The 17,163-nt window shown below is 38.8% G+C and overlaps 1 protein-coding gene across 2 annotated transcripts in view; it reads right to left on the bottom strand.

Annotated features, from left to right (window-relative positions):
• Positions 1-3,521: 3,521 nt before the first annotated feature.
• SINHCAF (SIN3-HDAC complex associated factor) overlaps positions 3,522-17,163 on the bottom strand; it is a 33,004-nt gene continuing 19,362 nt past the window's right edge. For both annotated transcript variants that reach the window (XM_045296385.1, XM_004700003.2), the window contains exons 5-6: positions 12,493-12,643; positions 3,522-5,591 (exon numbers count right to left, since the gene is read on the bottom strand). In XM_045296385.1, coding sequence (XP_045152320.1) covers positions 5,432-5,591; positions 12,493-12,643 — 311 coding nt within the window. In that variant the 3' untranslated portion in view covers positions 3,522-5,431. The remainder of the gene's footprint in view (positions 5,592-12,492; positions 12,644-17,163) is intronic.

Raw genomic sequence — 17,163 nt, 5'->3', positions numbered from 1 at the left:
CAATTATGTGAATGAAGGGAGTGGAATGGAAGCCCAGAGCCCATCTGTAGACAATTGGACATCCCCGGACAGAAGGGTTACAAGGGACAATTTCACTAGAGTGTAGTATAGCATTGACGAAATACACATTCCTCTAGTTCCTGAATGCTTCCCCACCCACCATGACCCAGTTCTACCTTACAAATCTGGCTAGACCGGAGAACACACATTGGTACAGGTAAGAGCTCTTGACCCATGGAATTTAGGACAGATAAACCCCTCAGGAACAGTATGACCCATGGAATTTAGGACAGATAAACCCCTCAGGAACAGTAGTGGGAGTAGCAATATCAGGAGGGTAGATGGATGATGAGGGTGGGGGAACCCATCACAAGGTTGGGTATATAGCTCACCCCCCAGGGGGACTAACAACAGAAATGTGGATGGAGACAACAGGACAGCCATTTACACACAAAATAACAGTAATATATAATTGATCAAGCATTCACGAGGATGGGATGGTGGGGGGAAAAAGAGGAGCTGATATCAAGGGCTCAAGTAGAAAGAATGTTCTGGAAATGTTGATGGCAACAGATGTGCAAGTGTGCTTAATACAACTGAATGATGGATTGTCATAAGATTTTTAAGAGACCAATAAAATAAAATAAAAAAGAGGCATCACTACCACAAAGAGGAAGAATTGAGTTTAAAGAGCAAAGATTTTAGTCAGGAAAACAGACAACTTAAATAATTTGCACTTCCAACTTATCTCTGAGCAACTAGTGAGGGAATTTTTTTTGAAGGAGGTAGGGTTGCTTAATGTTCAAAGGTTCCTAATAGTAAATGCTTCCTAATGAGAGAAGGTGGGAGTTTCTGGGTTTGCTTTATCACCTTATGCCAAGCTTTTACATCGTATAGAAGACACCCAAGTGTAAAGGATTACTGTTAACAATTTTTTTTTTTGCTTAATCAGAATCCAAGGAGGTTCCCTACCTTTGTGATCCCTTACATAATCCCATGTCTTTATGTAATTTTCTCCACTCAAATGTGCTGAGACTTTTTAAAATTAAGCTTCATTAGCCTTTTATCCACGCCATACAATTCAATCACATCAAGAAGAGACGACTCCCTATTACTCACAAACTGGCTCCAGAAACTTTCCTTAAAAAAATAAGTGGCCATGTTGGGAAACCCCAGGTGGCAAGAAACTGATCATAGTCCTATAGCGAAAAGGAAATAAATTTAGCCACAACCTGTTAGCTTAGAATCAGTCTTCTGAAATCATGTTTCCAAGTGAGTGTCGCTCAAATGACACTTTCCCCATAGCCTTGACACCCTAGCCGAGGTTCCAGCTACGAAGTGGCCCTACTTCACCGCCACAAAAACAGATAATAAACGTCTGATTTGCTCTGCACACTAGATACTACAAGTGCTGTGACTTTACCCCATCCTGATAACATGACAATTTTATAGCAGCTGGACTGAAAAATGAAAAACAAAAACAAGTCACTGCCATCCAATCAATTCAGTGACCAATAGGGTTTCTGAGGTTGTAAATCTTTAGAGGAGCAGACAGCCCCGTCCATCTTTATCCCAAGCAGCAGCTGATGGGTTTGAAAAGCTGACCTTGCAGTTAGCAACCTAACACTTAAACAAAAGTCTCATGGTTGTAAACTAAGACTTACCACAAACAATAATATAAAAAGTTTGGCTCACACTATGTATCTTCCTCAGGGTAATAAATCAACCTGTTTTCCATTTCTCCTGACGGGGAGTTTATACTTCGTTAGAGCCTTCATAATTCTGTTTAATATGTGGACCAATTTATTTTATAGAGTAGAAAAGAAGGCTCACAAAGACCAAATGGTACCATAAGATCCAAGTCTGAAAACAAAAGGGCCAACTCTGACTTGCCAAGTCAAAACTTGTCTTCCCCTATAACCAACTTTTATAATTCTCAATGATTTCTTTGATATCCATATACAATGAAACCACATTAGACATTAAGATCCTAGGCATACGGCTATTAAAAGATATAGCATCTGGAGTCTTAAGGTAAACAAGTGGCCATCTAGCAGGGAAGCAATAAAGCCCACATGGAAGAAGTACACCAGCCTGTGTGATCATGAGTTGTCAATGGGCTCAGGCATCAGAAGATCCAAGACAATCATATCGCTGTGAATGAGGTGAGGCGGAGTGAAGACCAAAACCTATCTGTAGACAATTGGACATCCACTCCAAGAAAGGTCATAAGGAAGGGACGAGTCGGCCAAGGTGCAGTATAGCACTAACGAAAACATATACTCTAGTTCTCTCATGCTTCCCCCTCCCCCACTGTCATGACCCCAGTTATACCTTATAAATCCGAAGGAACTATATGTGACCTCCTCCCTGGGGACAGACAACCGAAAAGTGGGTGAAGGGAGACGTCAGGCAGGGCAAGATATGACAAAATACCAATTTATAAACTATCAGGGGCTCATGAGGGAGGGGGGAGTGGGGAGGGAGGGGAAAAATGAGGACCTAATGTGGGGGTTTAAGTGGAGAGAAAATGTTTTGAAAATGATGTACAAATGCGCTTTACACAATTGATGTGTGTATGGATTGCGATAACAGTTGTATGATCCCCTAATAAAATGTTTTTAAAAAATAAATAAATAAATCCGGATAGACCAGAGCATGTGCACTGATACAGATGAGCTTAGAACACAGAATTCCAGGACAGAAAACCCCCTCAGGAGTAGCAATACCATGAGGGTAGGGGAAAACCAATAGCAAAAATCAACATATAAAACCCCACCACCACCACCACCACCCCAGGGTGACACACATGAACATAGGTGACGGGAGCTAGTGGATGGTATATGAAAATAATTTATAATTTATCAATGGTTCGTCAGTATGGGAGGACAGGGGAGGGCGGGAAATAAAGAGGAGCCGATACCATGGAAATGTTGTGAAAAGGATGATGGCAACATATGCACAAATGCACTTGACACAATGGATGTATGGGTTGTTATAAGAACTGTAAGAGCCCCCAATATAATGATTAATAGTAAAAAAAAATTATAACGGGGGCACTTTGCTCTTAACGTCAACTTAATAGGCTAACTGTATTGTGCACAACAGTTAAAATGTCTTTCATTCTAAAATATTAATTACTTATCCCTTGGCTTATTATAATACTTTGGGCTTTCACCGAGTAATGAGCTCATTCACCGGTAGCCCAGAGGTAGATTTCTTGCCTTCCATGTATACACTGGGGTTGGATTTATAGCCAGTGCATCTCGTGGACAGCTGTCAGTCTCAATGGAGTCTGTGTGTTGCTGCTGATGAAAGGTGTGAGCAGAGATCCCAAGCTGAGATGGACAAGGATCTACTTCTAAAATCAGCGGATGAAAACTCTAAAATTCAAAAGGTTCAGGCAACATTTAGTTTCACTGTGCATGGGTCACCAACACTGGATATCTGTGAAGGGCAAAACATTAGTTCACCTTAACCCAAATCCACCTTTCAAATAAACCACAAAAAGCCTCTTTTATTTTCTAATAAGACTAAATTTATTCAATACCCTAGTAAAAGTTTTGATTATAAGTATCCAACAGTATAAAAAGTACAAAACAGATCTGTAGATTTCTAATATATTAATACAAAAAGTGCATGACTACATACAGTAATCCTACAGGCAAAGAGAGGTGGAAGGGGGAAAAGAAGACTGTGGTTGAGGTCTAGTAATAAATAAATAAATACAGAAGTAGAGATGATCCATATTATAGTATATTCTACCACCAATACTGCAGCCAAAATGTACAAAAAGAGAAAAGATTAACCATTTCAAACAAAATTCGGAAGGAAGATGATAAGGCTGGGACTCTTGTAATGCACCTCAAAGGCTGTGGGGAGCTGCCTCAACTTACTGTGTGGTCTGTGCATATGGTTGCATGGAGCATGTCGGTTTTTCCCCAAAAAGAATATAGAATCTTACATTTAGATTAAGAACTATAAAACTATAGGATGCCCATAAAAAGTGGCTCAATCCTTACTGATATTTATACTATCCAATTTTAAAAATCCAGTTTTAAAAATAAACACTAAGTATGGTTACTATAAGGTAGGCAAAATGTTCCTCCCTCGCTATTAAGTCTTAACTGCTGATAGTTTATTCCTGAACTTTTAGAAAAGAGGTCATGAGTACTTTGGTTTGGGCTCAAGTGAGAGGCCTATAATGAGGACTTTGGAAGTTAAGAGATCCACATTCAAAATTTACATAGCTCCCAAAATCTGAATGATTAGAAAGCTTGGCTAAAAGCAGCCAAACTCCCAAGTCAACCCACTGAGCATTAGACACACACCTCTTTCTATGAGAATTTTAAATACAGAGTGAAGGAGAAACAAACAAAACCCGAATAGGTTAAAACAAGTCAAACACCCACTCTACACAGGTAAAACCTTCACAAAGGTCAACTGAAGTCATCCAGAGCTAAAACTGAATTGTGCAGATTTCAGTGAAGTCACCAGTCACATAACACAGAAAAGTCGATTATTTACACGCTTGGCAAGCACACTAAGAAATGTGCTCCCAAGGACCATTAGCCTTCGTTTTATGCTACCTTGAAGACTTGCACATTTTATTTTCCAGATAGGTTAATGTTTTTTAATAGAATGTGGTCTCTATTATGTTAATACTTTGGTACCAATTTAGGATTGCTTATTCTGAAAACTTGCCCTTTCCCCAAGAGAAGCTTGGATTCTGCTTTAGATGTTTCGTATAAATTAAAATCTTCATCAGATATTAATATGGAGCTGAAACCGGATACAACAGCATATAGTCATATTACCTCTGTCTATTTAGTCAACTTTCTCCTTCAAGGTATTTGTACCTGAAAGTTTAGTCTGTCCTGCTTAATATTTCAGTAGTATAGGTTTGAATCTTCAGAACATCAGCAAGACCTAATATGTCAAAATTAACAAATACCTCTAGGGGCAAGTCCAAGTTACTAAATTATGACAAATTTATTATCATGAGGGAAAACAAGTGTAGCCAGCCATCTTTTAAAATGCCCCAACCACTGCTTCTCAATCTCAATATAGAAAAGACTAAAACTACATATGGTTTATCATACAACAAAACCCCATCTGTGTCCCCTGAAAACACCCCTTTTCATTCATACAAGGGGATTAAAAAAAGGGGGGGAGGCTTAAAGAGCACTTTACAGCAGCATTCAGCTTTCCTATGAAACACTCAGCATCTTAAATAGTATGTACACAGTTTTTGAACTAGACACTGGCTTCAAAGTTTGTGGAAGTGGGGAGAAAAATAACCCATTCAAAACCATTCTACATATGTCTTTTGGCAGAATAGCAAATATCCAAGTTAAAAATAGGAAGGTTACTTTGTTGTGTTTTTCCAAAATGTAAATCGCTTTTTGTTGCCCTTATACATACACCTCAGTCACCACTCCTGAGTGGAGATGGGCAGAGGCTCTGGGCCTGGCTCCTCTGGTTTCTCAACAGCTGGCTTCTTATTGCTGCAGCAGGGCTTGAAGAGATGGGTGTCGATGAGAACTTCTCCAAAACGGCCTTTATAGATAATCCCACAACAGATTTTCTGTCTGAAAGAAAAAGGAAAAACGATATATTAATAAGGCTGACAAACAGAAATGTAAAAAGGGGGAAATCTCTATGATTCGAACATGACAAGGAAGGGTCTACTTCCACAATCGCATGGCATTTCTAATAAGCGGGTTCCTAAAATGACCCATTACGTAATGGAAATCACCTAGGTCTCTTTGAGGTCACATTGGAATTTTATCAAATATTAAAGGGGAAGATGACCTTCTGAGAGGCAGGAAAGACATTCTGAAAAGCAATTACAGAGCGTACACTAAAAAAATAAATTACAAAAAACACCCACGAATTACAATCTCTAAAGAGAAAAAAACCATTCCCATTTCCTATAAAGCCCCCTGTAAAATGTCATTCAGTCTCACCCTACGCATTCCATTTCCTGGTCTCTAAATTTCAGGTTTTCTTCATACATCATAGATCTAAGATATTTGTTTCTCTACACACAGAACGAATACTGCTTAGTTATATATAAACACATACCTTTTCATGTCTGTCTGCATCATGTCTCAATTACTACATGTTTTTATAGCTTATGTATATATCAGACATATAGGAGCGGGCTTCTAAAAGTTTGTGGAAAATTCAATGATTTTTAAACTCAATATTTACACAAACTTTTTAAAGCATTCTTTATATAGTATATATAAAATAACACTGTATTCTGTGAACCCTCCCCCCCGCAATACTTACTTTATATGCATAGAATGCTATATAAATATACTTACTCACTCTCCTTTCTGATGGGCAATTTTACTAAAGATATTCATTTATCAGTGCAGTTGTAACTATTTGCATTCACAGCCAACAGTAGCTCCAGGTCTTAACATTTGACATTGGGAACTTTATGACAATCTAGTCGGTGTAAAATGGCATCTCATTGAGATCTTAATTTGCATTTTCTTTATTACCAGTTACTAACATGTTTTCATTTGAGCTATAGGTTTCCTTTTTAAAACATGTCCATTTTTCTGTTGGGTTGTCTTTTCTTACTTTGTAGTTTTTAAATGAATTCTAGGTACTATCCCTTTGTTAGAGTTGGTTATGTTTCATTCTCTTTATGGTATCCCTGGTGAACTTAAAGTTCTCATTGCAATAGTCACACTTGGTCTTGATGTCATAGTCTTTGTCCCCAAATAAAAAATATATTCTCCTGTAATGAACTAGCATGGACTTAGGAGTATGCTGTCCAGCAAACATCTTCCACCTGGATAACCACGCAGCTTATTATATCCTAGAAACAGCCCAGAGTTCTGTTATTCACTGATCTCAAACACCAGGCAGACATATCAACTCTCCAAGCATGCATGGGCTTGCTTCTTGGCTCTCAATTCCAGTCCACTGGCTTATTATTCTATTTCTATGCCCCCAACATGCCCTATCAACTATTACAGCTTCATAGTAAGTATTGATTTCTTTGGGGGCAAGTTTATATCCACATTTTTCCTATTGTTATTTTGGGTCCTTTGTATTTCTACATAAACTTCAAAACTGGTTCCACACATTGGATGAGATTTCTTATTTTGCCAAACTCATTTTCATAACTTGTCATTTTCAACATTCACAATTTATTTGTCTTTTAAAGTGATGTTCAGGAATCTTATATAATTTTTCAGTATTCTTCACAAAGGACATATTCTTTTTACAGTGTACCCTTAGCAATTTCCTCTCTATACCTCCATTTCTCAGAATCTCTCACTGGACTGTTAATAGGATTAACTATTACATATAAACATCTGAGTAATGTTTATGATATATTAGGCACTGTTAAAGATGGAGCCTTGAAAAAAATAAATGAATGAGGAATAAAGGAGCCATGGTGGTGGTGGTGGTGTGGTAATGTGTTCTGGACTGCTTGCTAACCCGAGTTAGCAATTCAAAACCACCAGGAGCTCCCTGAGAGAGACGAGCCTTTCTACTCCCGTAGAGTTTTAGTCTTGGAAACCCACAGGGGCAGTTCTACTTTGTCCTAGAGTTCGTATGAGCTGCCATCAACTCCATGGCAGCGAGTCTGGAGTTTCTGGAGGCACTGCTCTGTGTGTTACCACCAGCATCACTTCAATCACTACTGCGTTGGCTAGGCTCTCCTGTGTAATACTGTTTAATAGTGAACACAATTTGTTTCTGATCTCAGAGAAAATAACTCATTACATAACAAATACAATGCTAACTCAAACAAACCACCACCAACACCAACACCAAACAAACAAGTTCCAAGACTGTCCATCTCTAAGAGAGGAGTGACTAGTGGTTTTGAATTGCTAATCTTCATGTGAGCACCCACCCCAGCAAGTAACCCCTTCCATCTCTTACCTACCATATTTACTCCAGTATAAGCTGACCCAAATATCAGCCGAGGCACCTAATTTTACCACAAAAACGTCATTAAAAGCGTGCTGAAAAACTTGGCTTATACACACGTATATGCAGTATTTTTTAATCTATCGCCTATTATCTTGGTAAGAAAGCCCTGCCTTCTATTTTTATTAACCTTTTGTTTTAAACTTTCAAGGGAAAGTTTATCAAACATTTCCTCTGTACCACCAAGATGTAAGTCTATTTTCCTGGTGGCCAAAGGAAGTCTGATAGCACAATGTTCCAGTGCTAACCAACCAGCCACACTTCCCAGAAAAAGTATGTTGCAGTCAGCTTACATAAAGATCACTGCCCTTTTGCTAAAGAAGGGCTTGGGGAAGAGACTAAGTAGATAGGTCATACAGGTGTTAATTATGGTGAAGAGAAAGGCAGTAATTCGTAATATGGGTGAATTAGCAAATTACTATGGCAAAGGGAGATACTGAAAGGTATACAAGAATAATGGGCAACTACAGTAAAAACTATAACACAAGCACAATACAATAATACTAATCACAAGCAATAATTAGAGAGTAGATATGTAGGTAAATGTGTATGCTAAGCAGGTGAGGGAAGTTAAATGGGAGTCTATTCACATACATATACAGGTATGGTTGTAGATAGTTCCACAATCTATAAGTGCTGCATGAATACTCATAGAAGAGAGCAGATAGGAAGCACAGTCATAGAAACTATATATTGGGACTGAGCTTTTAGACTTTAAGGTGAAAGGTCATTAATTTCTGGGGACATATTGCTCAACATACAAGTCTGATGAGTAGCACCTTTGCAAGCAACCATCTAAGAAATAATTGTTGGTCTCTCCCTGCCTCGAGCACAGGGAAGAGAAAAAAAAAAAACAAACAAAGAAAAATTCAAGGAAACTATTAGTCCAAATGACTCATTAACTTACAGCCTCCTATTGCTCCTAGTTCAGAAGCAACAAAGCCCACAGGGAAGAAGCACACCAGTCTGTGTGATCACAAGGTGTTGAAGGGCTCAGGTATCAGAGAACAAAAAATCATATAATTGTCAATGAGGGGGAATGCGGAGTGGGGACCCAAGGCCTATGCGTAGGCAGCTGGACATCCCCTTACAGAAGGGTCACGGAGAGGAGACGAGTCAGTCGGGGTGCAGTGTAGCAACGGTGGAACACACAACTTTCCTCTAGATCCTAAAAGCTTCTCCCCGCCTCCCAATATCATGATCCCAATTCTACCTTACAAATCTGACTAGACCAGAGGATATACACTGGTACAGATAGGACCTGGAAACACAGAGAATCCAGGGTGGATGATCCCTTCAGGACCAGTGGTGAGAGCTGCAATACCCGGAGGGTGGGGTGGAAAGGGGGAACCAATTACAGGGATCTACATATAACCTCCTCCCTGTGGGATGGACAACAGAAGAGTGGGAGACATCACACAGTGTAAGACGTGACAAAATAATAACTTATAAATTATCAAGAGTTCATGAGAGATGAAGAAGCAGGGAGGGAGGGGGAAAAATGAGCTGATGCCACAGGTTTAAGTGGAGAGCAAATATTTTGAGAATGATGAGGGCAACGAATGTACAAATATGCTTTACACAATGGATGGATGTATGGATTGTGAGAAGAATTTTATGAGCCCCCGATAAAATGATTAAAAAAACCCCAAACTTACAGCCTCCTCTAATCCAATACTACCATTCATCACTCTGACCAGAACCATAATAGAAGATTGTTGTGTCACAAAAAAAAAAGGAAGATTGTTGTGTCTTTTTTTAAATCATTTTATTGGGGGCTTGTACAACTCTTACCACAAGCATTGAAGATTCTTGTACACTAGGTTAAAAATAAGAGACCAGACTTACTGTTCTAAAAAGACTAGAGGAACCCAAGAGTACTGCCCTTAGACAATCTTCTAAAACGTGAAAGTGAAGAGCGCTCAGGATGGCCAACATTCAGCTATTAATAGGTGGACCTATAAAATACACAAGACCACCCAGAAAGAAGGTACTATTTAGAATTAGCAACTATACGAAACCCATATGTCCAAACCAGATGAGAATGCAATAAAGTATTAGGGAAAATGGAAGAAGGGAAATAGAGAACCGAGGAATGAAAGGGGGAGAATGCTGATACGTTTCAGGAATTGCAATCAGCTATCGCACAATTTAAGATGTACTGGTTGGAAAACTAATTTGCTTTATACACCCCAAGGCCCTTAAAAAAAAATTAATGCCATGTGGCCATGAAATCAAGTTTCACACCAACCACCTCTATCTAGATCACTACTGATTTATCTGCTTGATACTTCCGTGGTTTTGAAATTCTCCAATTATAGTAGAGTATTTGACAATTTCTCCATTATGCTGCCAGTTTAGGATTTTAAAGCTGCTTATAAAGGCAAAAGTTTTGAAATGTTTAAACTTCCTTATCAATTGCTGCTTTTGTTACTATGTAGCAAATTCTTTGTTTTGAATTTAAAATGTATTGTGTCCATTTATATTAAATCTATATAAGGTTTTTTTTTGGGGGGGGGATGGGATTGTTTGCTAGGAATATATATTTTTTCCCAATCCTTGGTTTGTTTTTAACTTTATACTCTATTTCTGGTAAATAGAATATCGCTGGATTTGCTTTATCCAACCTCTGACCTTTTAAATGTAGCCACTATTTACATTTACTGTGATTGTAAGTCATTTAGGGTTTATTTCTAGCATGTTTCTATGTTGTTTGTTCATATCTGTTCTTTTTTTTAATCATTTTATTGGAGGTTGATAAAACTTATAATCCATACATACATCAATTGTGTAAAGCACATTTGTACATTCGTTACCCTCATCATTCTCAAAACATTTGCTTTCCACGTAAGCCCATGACATCAGAACCTCATTTTTCTCCCTCCCTCCCCGCTCCCCCCTCCCTCATGAACCCCTGATGATTTATAAATTTTTATTTTGTCATATCTTACACTGTCCGATGTCTCCCTTCATCATGTTCATGTCTTTTCCATCCTTTACTGCAATCTTTTAATTGGGTATTTACTTTCATTCTATTCTAAAGACCATATAGTTTTAGTGGTCACGCTAAAAATGTTAAAATAACAGTTAACATATCCAAGTCTAAAGCTATTAAAACACTATTCAAGTTGCACAATTCTTTGGAATTTGTTTAAACTATTGAAATATTTGTTATGTGAATTATGTCAATCTGTTAAAAAAGAAAAAGAACAACCACTTAATAGGACACTACATTAGGACACTGACTCTTAATTTCTGTATCCCTTTTCAAGGCATATTTTTGTTGTTACTAATTCTTTTTCACACACACACACCTGTTGTCATTTTAAACAATGTTCATTTAAGTTTACCAAAATATTTACTGCTCAGTTTTCATCTCAGAATTCCTTTTGTTTTGCCTATTAGTTTTCTTTATTGGGGGAATAGGAGGGAGATCAAGCTTAGCAGCAAACTTTTTTATAAAAATCAAAAAGTCATTACCCTCACCGCCATCCAATAGATTCCCAATCACAATGACCCTATAGGACAGAGTAGAACTGCCTTTGTGGGTTTTCCCAAGGCCGTGTATCTCTATGAAAGAATAAAGCTTCCTTCATCTTTCTCCCTAGGGCTGCTGCCAGAGTTTGAACAACTGACCTTGCAGCAGTACAAAGCCCCCCTCATAACCTATTACCAAGTGCTCTTCCAAATGTTTTACTACATACTTTTCTTCATTAAATAATTTGCTACATATATAATTTTAGGTTGAGAGGAACTATCTCTTAGGCCAATGAAGGTATTAATCATCCTTCTGGCTTCATTGATCCTGAAAAAGCTGTTTGTTTCTCTGAATAAGTCTTTATACTCTCACTGCTTAAAACATCTGTCTTCCATATTCCATAGTCTCACTAGGATATGTCTATTAAATCAAACCAAACCAAATATGCTGCCATAGAGTCCATGCAGTCCTGGTGGTGTACTGGGTTGGACTGCTAATCACAAGGTCAAAGTTCAAGACCACCAACAGGAGAAAGACGAAACTTTCTTTACAGTCTTCAAAACCCACAGGGGCATTTCTACTCTGCCCTAGAAGTTCTTATAAGATATCTATATAAAAGTGTTTTTTTTTTTAAGTTCTATTAACTTGAAAATCCTTAAGCAATTCTCTTGAATAATTCTCCTCTTTCCTAGTGTTTGTGGGCTTTGAGGTCCCAAATTCACTTAGCTTTGGGCTACTAAAGACTTATCTTTCTATTTAAGCATTTTAAATTGTACACACTATATATTTATAGCACTTGTACTTTTCTTTCAGTTTAACTTCAAGAGTCAATTTCAAGAAAACTAAGGTCCCTGATGTGATTTTTATTTTAAATAATTCTAATAGAAAGAACATACAAAATCCCAACACTCTGATCAATCTACCTCCAACCATATGTGCTACCAGCTGTTTGCCAAATGTCATTTAATTGTTAAGGAAGGGAAAAAAAAACAGTTGCCTGTAATTAAGATGGTTTGCTGGTTAGAGAAAAATTTTCTGTGGCTTTTTACCTTTTCCAGTACGTAAGATCTAAAAAGGAAAAGACTGGTGTTCTGTTAGACCCAGAAGCCATCTCTGTATCTGAGCCATCATCTGACTGGTTACTGTAACAAGGAGACTGGGCTGGGGAGGCACTTGAAGTGGTACTGTGAGCATCAGAATCTGCAATAAAGAAAAAAATTTCAATCTCAACATATACAATTGCATCTAAACCCAAGCACAAGCATTACAAAAAAACTATAATTTTTTTAAAGTACTGCATTTTCAATCCATACAATGACATTTAAAGATATCCGTAATTTTTTTTAATTGAAAAAAAGAAAAAGAAAATTGAGATCCTTATGCTTACAAGAGATGTACTTTCGTTCCCCTATTTCTCCTGCTAATAAAGTACGAATATACTATATTCGTATAGTATATATGTATATATATACATATAGCTATAAGCCAAACAACCCTAAGATGACTGTGAAAGGCGGAAGGAAGATGGCAGTTGGGCTAAGCACGCCAGAACCCAAGGAAAGACAGGAAGATGAGCTAGCTCATAAATTGAAAACACTGGCAATTCAGAAATGCCTAAGGGCACAAATAATTAAATCGCCAACAAAAGATTATTCTCTAGCTACAGCACCAAAAAAGGGGAAGAACACTTTTATCCTTAGACAGTAACTGTTCTCCTCCAACCTAACATCACAGCAGGGGGAAAAAAAACCCTTGACCAAGCAAATGCACCACAGATTTCTATCCTTGGGAGGTTTTCAATGAGGCACTCCAACATTCTGCTGAGGGTGATGGTCTAGTTCAGTGGTTCTCAACCTGGGAATCGAACGACCCTTTCACAGGGATCGCCAGATTCCTAACAAGTAGCAAAATTATAGTTATGAAGTAGCAACAAAAATAATTTTATGGGCTTTTTTTTGGGGGGGGGATCACAACATGAGGAACTGTATTAAAGGGTCACGGCATTAGGAAGGTTGAGAACCGCTGGGTCTAGTGGAAAGTCAGCACCTTCACCATCACCCAGGAATGAAGCCAATCCCATTCAGGTGTTGGGGGAAACCATGTGGGGAGCCAGAACTTCCTCCCCTGGCCTGTAGCAGGGATACATTGGAGGTGCCACTCACTTTTAACACCCAGCAATAAATAGGTGACATACTCCCCCTTCCGCTGACAGAGTGCTACACAAAAAACGCTAGTTGAAATTTAAGTATCACATTATGAAACAAATAGGTTTTAATTTCATACTGTCTCATCGTACTACTGAACGAAAAAAATGCAAAGAGATGCCAACACCAAGATGACCGAGATATTGTAATTATCTGGCAAATGTTTTTAATGTAGTCATGATTAAGTACTTTCAATGAACAATTACCTACACACTTGAAACAAAAACATAAAAAATGCCTCAGCAGGGTAATGGGAAGTCTCCGAAAATAAAAGACATAAAAACAAAATGAAATTTTAGGGGGGGGAAATTAAATCTCAAAGGAAGAAGAATCAGTAACCTGGAAATTATTCAAGGTGAGCGGTAAGAAAAATAAAACACAGCCTCTAGCACCTGCGGGGTGTTAACAAGAGACCTACGTTCGTGCCACTGGACCCAGGAAAGAGGAGAAGGCTGCAAGGCCAAAGTGTCAGTGTCAGAGGAGCATCGGCTGAAAACACACTCAATTTGATCAGCAACGTAAACAGGCAGATTTGAGAAGCTGAGCAAACTCCAAACAGAATAAAACCAAGGAAATTCACAGCAAGACACACTGAAATTAAACTTCTGGTAACAAAGGCAAAATGTAAAAATCTAAAAAGCAACCAAAGAAAACTGCCACTTTACCTACACAAGAAAAATGTAATATGCACTAATATTTAATATGGACACAGCAAGTGATGACAAATAAAAATTCAAATCTCTTAAAACTACTATGTTTCACACAGGTGGATTCAGAATGCACTCCTGGGGCCTGTTTTAGTCTGCGCTTCCAAAACCCACAAATCTTATCAAAGCAACTTACTCTCAAGTCTCCAAGCCCTATATCCAACACAAAATCCTAAAATTACACTGGACATGCTTCCTTACTAATCAAATTATCATTTTATTACAATTGCCCCAGCCTTCAACATGTAGAAAAACTACTATTTCTCATATGTTCATTAAAAGAAATCATTTTTTAAAAACCCAATGAAAATGGAGGATAGGGTTAAAAGTAAGATTTCCCCATGCCCTCCTTGGTAGCAGTTACTTGGTTAAAAAGAACTTTAATTAAAACACACACATTTCATGTTACTTAATATTTATTTCTATAAATATAATACTATAGCTAAAGATTAAATACATAACCAGAGTAATTCTGCATGGACTGACATCACCCACTCACTAGAGACCAACGAGTTAGCAGCAGATCTGCAAAAGACTTCTGACTCCTGGGGGCACTGGTTACACTACACCCTCAGAGAACCAGGGTGCCGTTTGCAGAGGAAACTGAGTTTTTATATTTTTATTTCGGCCAAAGCACATCACTTGTCCTAGAGTTGACTAACAACTCATGTATTCATGCTTTTCTTTGATGCTCGCAAGTTGATTTCAACTCAGCAACCCATGTGACTGGGCCCAGGGAGTTCTCATTTAGAATATTTACTGAAGCAGGTAGCCAGTTCTGCCTGCTGTGGAATCCCTGGATGAGTTTAAACTGGCAACCTTTCAGTTAGCAGCCACAAGCTTAGCCATCTGCACCACCAGGAGAAGTCCTTGAGTATACTATCATACTCAGTTTACCCCCATGTGACCTAGATCAGGGTCCATATAGCATTCTGTGCTTCCTAGTCTACAACTTTGTAAGTAGAGATGGGTTTGTCTGTGAGATAACAGAGATAATTATATGTATATATGAAGTGCTTGGTTGTTGCTTAGTTACTACAGACTCTTGGCAATCTTTCAGAAGATGGCTAAGACCATCTTTTGAGATCCCTCTAGGTTCCAACTACCAACTAGAAGTCAAATACTAATCTAATCCTTTGTAACCAAACCACTCAGAAGATGAGTGCTCCTTCCCTCCCCCACTCTACCCAATCATGGTAATTTCAGGGTTTTTTTAGTCTACATTTTGAAATAAGCACAACTGCCTTACCACCCCCAAAGATAAGGAATGAGGGAAGGATAGCCCTTTCTCTCACCACAAATAAAAGCTATACATACTGTGAAGAAATAGAATTGTCTTTGTTTACAGATGATGGTGAATTATATAGAAATCTCTAAAAGAAACCAACAAATAAACCCCATCTGGCTTGCCCTAAACTGTAAAGAGGTAACCCAACCTGGCTGGCCAGCCTATTTATAATCTTTAATTCCACTAATGTGACACTTTTGCATTTTTTGCTAGAAAAACTGATGCATTTGATTCAACAGTGCTGCCTTAAACATTAATGGGGTTGATACTGAAGTTGTATAATCTATGTTCTATATACTATATTATTACCCTTTCAAAATTTTAAATCTGAATCCTAAAATCCAAACATACAACCACCCGAAGAATTCTGGATAAATCTTCCCTCAAATAACGTGTAGAAAACACCAGTTGCCATCCTGTCGGTCAGGACTTGGTGGTGAATCCAAGTGTTTAAACCTGACACTGACTTGTCACACCTTTCCCCTTCCATTATTTCACACAACAAACTCCATCCTACACATCTGAAAATCCGTGAGGCCGGTCTTACTCCAACATATGATTTCTCACTATGGAAATCGATCTGGCGATATCTAAAACAGATGGAAATCGAGTTACCATATGACCCAGCAATCCCCCTACTGGGCATATACCCAGAAGAGGCAAGAAACAAACCAAGGCCAGACATCTGTGCTCCAATGTTCATTGCGGCACAGTTCACCATTGCAAGGAGTTGGAAACAACCCACATTTCCATCAACTGATGAGTGGATTAAAAAGCCGTGGTATATACATACAATAGAGTACTACACATCGCTAAAGAGCAGTGATGAATGTATGAAGCACATTGCTGCATGGGAAGAACTGGAGGAAATCATACTAAGCAAAGTCAAGCACAAAAGGACAACATGAGTCCGCTGAGGTAAGCTTAAAAAAAGAAATGCAAAAGGGGCATAGGGAAAAAGCTACTGAATACAAACATTCCTGGGGTGAGGACCAGGTAGTATGGCAGGGACCAGACCAAATACGGGGATACATACGGTAGACAACTAAAAAGGAGGTGGGGAAAAGGAAAAAAATAATAATTAAAAAAAAAAAGGTTAGCAGGGCACAGGGCACTAACCTACCCAAGGAGAGGATATTGTTTACATCTCTACAGGGAAAGAGGGACCAGACTTCAACCCAGTGCTCCAAGATGTGAATGCAACATGCCGGTGTGGAGCAAGGAACCAGTGGAGAGGTCTGAGGGGCCGGGCCCAGTCCCAAGTACTATCTGGACAACTGCCCCTCCCCACAGAAGAATTTATTTCAAAGGATGGCATTGAATCTGCAGCTCCGGGAGAGGGACATATCTGACTGGAGCACATGGGAGCAGATGAAGGGGGAGGAGGAGAGGGGAGCACATTCTGGCCCACCAGGCCGTGAGGACAATGTTCCCAATTAGAGCACCCAGTCCCCAGAGAGGACCACATGGCCAGCCCCACTATGAGACATGACTCCCCTCACTGACCCATAGCCCTACAGG

The sequence above is a fragment of the Echinops telfairi genome, unplaced genomic scaffold (assembly GCF_000313985.2).
Source record: "Echinops telfairi isolate 266 unplaced genomic scaffold, ASM31398v2 ScPeMD7_7406;HRSCAF=8444, whole genome shotgun sequence".
Classification (NCBI taxonomy): Eukaryota; Metazoa; Chordata; class Mammalia; order Afrosoricida; family Tenrecidae; genus Echinops; species Echinops telfairi.
The sequence above is the reverse complement of the archived record's forward strand: the minus strand, read 5'-3'. Positions and strand labels throughout refer to the sequence as shown.